Source organism: Fulmarus glacialis, unplaced genomic scaffold (genome assembly GCF_000690835.1).
Source record: "Fulmarus glacialis isolate BGI_N327 unplaced genomic scaffold, ASM69083v1 scaffold12846, whole genome shotgun sequence".
NCBI lineage: Eukaryota > Metazoa > Chordata > Aves > Procellariiformes > Procellariidae > Fulmarus > Fulmarus glacialis.
The window spans coordinates 19,796-25,937 of NW_009218822.1; the positions used below are offsets into that span (position 1 = coordinate 19,796).

Sequence of the window (6,142 nt, forward strand, 5' to 3'; positions counted from 1 at the left end):
TTTTAAAGCTTTAATTTGACAAAGTGTCTGTACTTTGTTTTTTATTTCACTTGGTTTTACTTGAGTGCTGGACTAGACTGGGAGGGTACACAATATTTCAGACAGGGTCTAGTACAGCAGTGTTGGTACTTACTTATCTTTCATGGTATCTCACTTGGACTATGCTAGCATTGCCTTTCCCTGGCTCTGTCACGCTGACAGATGCTGTTGTTTCAGGACTGACTGGTATTCCCAGGTTGTTTTCTCTCCTGTTGCTGTTTCCACCTGGTGACTTTTTATTTCACACCAGAAATTGCCCCTGGTTCCATCCCAAGATTGTGCTGGGGTGCAGAAGCCATGTCTACATCTAATATTTTTATATTTAACGTTGTGTGTCCAGACATACCTGATTTGCAGTAACCAGATTAGGGATTTGGACTGGCAGCCTTTTGAGTGTTTCTCTCATTGTGTGTAATGTGATTAGAGGGGAGATGTGACAATGTAAAGCTCAGGGAAATGAAATTGGATTGCCTGTGGCTATTGCAGACCTTTGCCTGGTAATAGGTCATGTACCACCTAACATAATTTCTTTGTTAAACATGTTCCCAATAAAATGCATTACTGTCAATTAAGAGAAATATTGTAATCTGATCCTTTAATATATGCAATTTAAAATGGGGTTTGAGACATTTTTGCCTCTTGCATGACTGCAATTGAGAAGAGACTTGGGTTTTTCCTCTTACAGATAAGAAATGTTCCTTTATGCTGAGCACTTGTCCCCATGTGCTACCTCAATCAGATTAGGCTGCCTTTCTGGCAAGAATATTTTGGATGGTGCAGCAATACGATGATGTAAAACTCAGAGGGACACACCTCCTTTAAATTGTCCTGCTTGCTTTGCTGTGTGTTCTATGTAGTCAGAGTGCAGGATCATGAGGATGCTCCAGAAGTTTATCCAGACGCAGTAGTTCTCAGTGGCTTAGAGTTTTTTCTCTTGCAGTAGCAAGAGACCACATTCTGTGCTTCTTATTAAATTTTTTTGTTTGTTTTTCAGGGTCCTACTTTTCTACGTGCCTTTTTTAATATCTTGTCGTAAAGATGTCTCACGATCACCACATGAACAGCTCCATGTTGCCAACCACGCATCCTCCTGAACATCACCACTCAATGGCAGCCCCAGGACATGGTCATGGATCTGACATGATGATGATGGTAAGTGAAAAAGTCATAATTAACCAGAGAGCTTTTCCTTGTCTGTGGTTCAGATTAACTTGTAATCTAAAGACTACACTTTTGAGAACGGGAAATTAAACTTAGCTTTGCAAGGCATAGAATCAATCCAGTTAAAACACAGATCCCATTGTGGCTCTTCTGGAGTGAAGGAGTGGCATGAGGTGATATGCAATACGAAATGTATTTCAGAGCTGGAGATCCTTTGGCAAAATGGTCTTTCTAGCAGTAAAAACCTTTCTAGCAGCCAGCCTGGTGTCTGCTCTCTAGCCAGCTAAAGGCAGAAATGCAAAGTAAGCATTTTCCTGCAAGAAACGGAGATGGATGGAGTTCTCCAGGCTGTTAGTGTTAGCAAAAGCCTTAAACAGTACCGAGAAGATTGCACACTAGTATGATGGATTGCGCTGACCTGCAGGCAACCAACCTCTGTGCCCTTTTCGTCCTGAACTTCAAGTACGCACTTGGTTTGGGGAGCAAAGTGCTACCAGGGCTCTCTGCCACGTTGGCATTAAGGCTGTGTTGGTCCTGAATCCTGCTGCTCTAGCTAACTTTGACTTAAACAAGTTCAGACTTGTGCATGCTGGCATCACTGAAGCTTTGCAGAGATCCTGGCCAGAGTTTCCATGGAGATGACCATAGGATCTGTGTTTGTGTGTAGCCAGTTCTAGGGACTTTTTCAACTTTTTCTCCCTTTTCTAAATACTTTTGAGGTGAGTTTCAGATTATTAAAACGTGACTCTTTATGGTTAAACTTTGAAAGGAGGGGAGACAAAAAAGCCTTCCCTTTTGCGAACGTCGCCCAGTACAAAACCCAGTAGTGCCGGTGGAACTTGCAGTCCAGCATTGTCACTGATGTCCTTGTGAAGCTCTTCATATAATCTAACAGCTAAATACTGGCATTCTCTGATCCATTACTTTCCATATACATGCCGTTTCTTTACAAGCGTCAAGTGCTCTTATCTTCAATAGATAGTTACAGGACCCTGCCTTACCCTGCAACTGAAAACTGATTAATTGCACAAGATTTTGAGTTAACATGGCACGTAAAACTGTCAGGGAAGGAAGTAAATAGGTACAGCATCCTAGATAATAGACTGAACACATTTTAATGTATGCATATTCCCATTCCTCACTTGCACCAAGTAACAGGCTCTGTTTCAGCTGTGGTTTATGGAACTAGGCTGTAATGCTCTTTGGTTTGTGCAGTTCTTGTTTTAAATGTAAAAATGTTAAATTCATTGAAGAAATGGAAGTACTCTATAAAAGATGTTTTATAGTGATTTCTGCTCTGGGGGTAATGGATGTCTGCTGATTCTTATGGATGCTGAATTAATCATAATTCTGATCTTCAGCAAATAACCTTAATTAAGCAGTAAGGGGAGTTCAAAGAGAAGTTCCTCTAGCTTAGTGAGTACTTTACACGTGAAAACACTGTATGCAGCTGTGGTCAAGACATGCTAAACTGCAATGTATTTACCTGGATGGGAAGATTATATGAACCCCAGCTGGCCGGGGGATCATTGATGTCTCCCCTTCCCACAGCATTCACTATGCAGGTTCAGGAGCCCTTATTTTCACCCAGGGGAAGCTGTGGTCCTGCTTTATATATAATACTCCTTGTTGTACCTGTATTTAGGCCTCTGTTTCCCATAGGATATTAGGAGGTTCTGTAGGGAGACAATAGTCTGCTGGCACAGTGCAGGATGGGACCAGAGGATTCAGCTATACAAGCCCTTATCCACATGAGCTCATATGAGGTCAAGGTGGGGACAAGAAAGTGCCCTATACCCTAGCCCATGAGTAGTCATGAGAAGGCAAGGATGAGCTCCACAGAGACATCCCCAACCCCTGACTACTTCTAATGCTGAGGAAAAAAGGAGCTCCAAAAGCAAGGAGAAGGCACTTTTCTGTCGCAGATACTGTGAAGGACAATGCCTTCTGCCCAGGGGCACTGCCTAAAAGAGCTGTCCACTAGAATTGGAACCTGGAGCATCTTTAGCCATGTCTCACTTGTGTGTGTTACACTAGATTTACTGAAGAGTTTCGTCGAGTCTATCTGGGGATGAACTGAAATAATCTAAGTTCTTGTCATAATACAAAAACCTTTGCTAAATCTTGTTGTGAGCTCCATCTCAGGATGAGCTGTTCAGGCTCATCTTGATGTTCTTTATGTTTTGGGCAGGCAATGACTTTCCACTTCAGCTATGAGAATGTGCCATTGCTGTTTTCTGGACTTGTAATCAATACTCCTGGAGGTTAGTAAAACTGTCTTGTCCAGTCCAAACAAGAAGTTTGCAATTGATTAATGTTGCAGGAATTACCTTACTATTTATGCCAAAAATATGCAGGCACACTGCGTTGAGTCTGTTTTAAATGGCATCTATGGGATGAAAGAAAAAGGGAGGTGGTTGTATAGTTTGAGAATTTGACTGGTCTTATTAGCAAAAGTGATTGCTGGTTTCACTTCCTGGGTGAAATTCCAGTTAGTGTATGGATGAAATTCACATTTACCATCTGTACATGCCTGCACACAGTGCCCAGCCATAGCCTGTGCAGTGTGACGCAGTTGTTGAATCACACAGTGTCTCTTCTGACATGTTTTGAAGCAAAAGTCTTTTGTTGCACAGATACAATAATGTTTACTCTTTTGTCAGAAATGGCTGGTGCTTTTGTGGCTGTCTTCTTCCTGGCCATGTTTTATGAAGGCCTTAAGATTGCCCGAGAGTGTCTGCTCCGTAAATCCCAAGTCAGCATTCGCTACAACTCCATGCCAGTGCCAGGTCCAAATGGCACTATCTTGATGGAGACACACAAAACTGTTGGGTAAGAATTCCACTTCATTCTAAGACAAATTTCTTCAGCAGCTGACAAAGGTGAAAACTGGGACAGAAAAAATTTTATGCAGCCAGTATTACTCTCTGCAAGTATATTGACTCCAGGTTGGGACGCTGCTTGACACTGGAGGACACTGTGCTTGAGTCTCTTGGCCACCCTTTAGGATGGGGGACAAAAGGAGGAAAGCAGCAAGGAGTCAGATAAACCTGTTTTTTTTCCAGAGCAGTAATGAATACATTTAGGGAGTTCCCAGGAACAGAAGTTGGGTATTAAAGCCAGCAACCCTGACAGAAAATACTTAGGATCCTTCTGTTGACAGGTAGTCAAAGCCTCTACTCAGAAAAGAAGCCATTCTGCTTACTGAATGTGGGGGTAAAATAAGCTTGTAGAAGTCTGTTTCTCAGCTAAAAGTTTTGTCCTCCCACCATGCTTTCTTTGTTATCAGTCAGGTCTGTGGGGAAAAACACAGTTAAAGTGACAGATGCATGCAGAAGTCTTATGTCCAGCCTGCTTTGTTATCTTCTCTGCCATTTCATGCCCACCTTGGCATCCTGTCATCCTAAGAGCTAAGTTTTCTCCTTGGGGATGTGCATTTTCCCGCCTGTGTCTCATGGATGCTGACTGTTCTTTGGGTTTTGTGTTCTCAGACAGCAGATGCTGAGCTTCCCTCACCTCCTGCAGACTGTACTGCACATCATTCAAGTCGTGGTCAGTTACTTCCTCATGCTGATCTTCATGACATACAACGGATACCTCTGCATAGCTGTGGCAGCAGGGGCAGGGACAGGCTATTTCTTCTTCAGCTGGAAAAAGGCAGTAGTTGTGGATATCACGGAGCACTGCCATTAACACTGGATGCTGCCCAGAAGCCTCTCCACCCCACTGCTCTCTTAAAGTGCAGCCATCACAAGGACTGGATCATTCCTAAGCTGAAAGAGAAACAATATAAAGAAAATCAACTGGAGTTCATCACAAGTTCCTAGCTGGGGTGCAGGGATGTGAGGAGCTGGGGTATGCTGCTCCCCCTTGCTGCAGGCTGGCAGCAGGGTTGACTCTTGAGGGTCCCGTGATAGCCATTCTTGGCTAGGATTTGCTTTATTCTTAGATTATGCTGTGATTGAAATTAGTTGGCTGACAGAAATGTAGAAATTATTCTTTTAACAAAAAAAACCAAAATATTTTATTTTTAAATTTAAATTCTCATCTGTGAGGGTTTTATGAACGGTAGGTAAAGATCAAAGTTGCCAATGGAGCCTATGTGTGCGAATGGCTATTTTAATTTTACTTTAACTTTTTTTCAATATGTACATAATGCCAGGGGAGGAGATCTCCCTGGCATTGTGGCTTTTGGGGCCAATGACACCTTCTGTTGCAGAAGGACTCAGCCTCTGAGGAAGATTTGGTGCTGCACATCAGACACGCTCAGGTGTGTCCTGGCAAGGGAGTACTTTGACATAAATATGTGACTCGTGCTTCAGGATGAGTCTGTCCTCCAAGCCCATCAGAGTATGATGAGTGTTGTTAATCTTCTGATATATCCAGCAGCTTTACTCAGCCTCAAGTGATAACATTTGGATTTGGCTGCTTTCACTTCCCGATCATGGAAATACATGGAGTAGACGCAGGACAACAATTGCATATTTACAGGGCAAAAAGATTTTAAATAAACCATTGAACCCGCATTTACTTCATGTTGAATTGCACCTGGATGGATCTAGAGCTAGACTTTTGGTTTACTAAAACTAGTTCTGTAAATGAGGCAAGAGCTAAATAATGATTTCATGACACTAAAGGTTGAGAGTCTGAAGAGGGCATTCCTTGATTGAGATGCAGGAAGTAAAACAACCATGTTCCTGTAAAGGAGAGATTTGGGGAAGAGAAGAAAGAAAAGATAGGACTACAGCAGCCTTCGGTCTCAGGTGAAATTTGGAGCAGCTTGGGCTGATAAAAAGTATTCCTGACCCAGATGACTCCTCTTTGTCTTAATAATCATGCTGTGACTGTGTTAGCTTGGAAATGCAAGAGTTATCAGTGCTAGTGATGGACAAGTGTTGTAGTGCAGTAAAGAACTTCCCGTTCGGTGCTGTGAGCACTACAC

At 42.6% G+C, this 6,142-nt stretch overlaps 1 protein-coding gene across 1 annotated transcript; it reads left to right on the forward strand.

The window, feature by feature from the left end:
- Positions 1–1,025: 1,025 nt before the first annotated feature.
- Positions 1,026–5,167, forward strand: SLC31A1 (solute carrier family 31 (copper transporter), member 1). Its single transcript, XM_009580166.1, has 4 exons — positions 1,026–1,191; positions 3,392–3,464; positions 3,864–4,032; positions 4,692–5,167. The coding sequence occupies exons 1-4, from the start codon at positions 1,078–1,080 to the stop codon at positions 4,891–4,893; spliced, it is 558 nt and encodes a 185-aa protein (XP_009578461.1). The 5' UTR covers positions 1,026–1,077; the 3' UTR covers positions 4,894–5,167.
- The last annotated feature ends 975 nt before the right edge of the window (positions 5,168–6,142 follow it).

Excerpts from the sequence above, each read along its gene's own strand:
- SLC31A1 (XM_009580166.1), top strand. The coding sequence starts at position 1,078 with ATGTCTCACGATCACCACATGAACAGCTCCATGTTGCCAACCACGCAT. Across the intron at positions 1,192-3,391 it reads GATCTGACATGATGATGATG|GCAATGACTTTCCACTTCAG; the intron begins GTAAGTGAAAAA and ends TGTTTTGGGCAG. Across the intron at positions 4,033-4,691 it reads GAGACACACAAAACTGTTGG|ACAGCAGATGCTGAGCTTCC; the intron begins GTAAGAATTCCA and ends TTGTGTTCTCAG.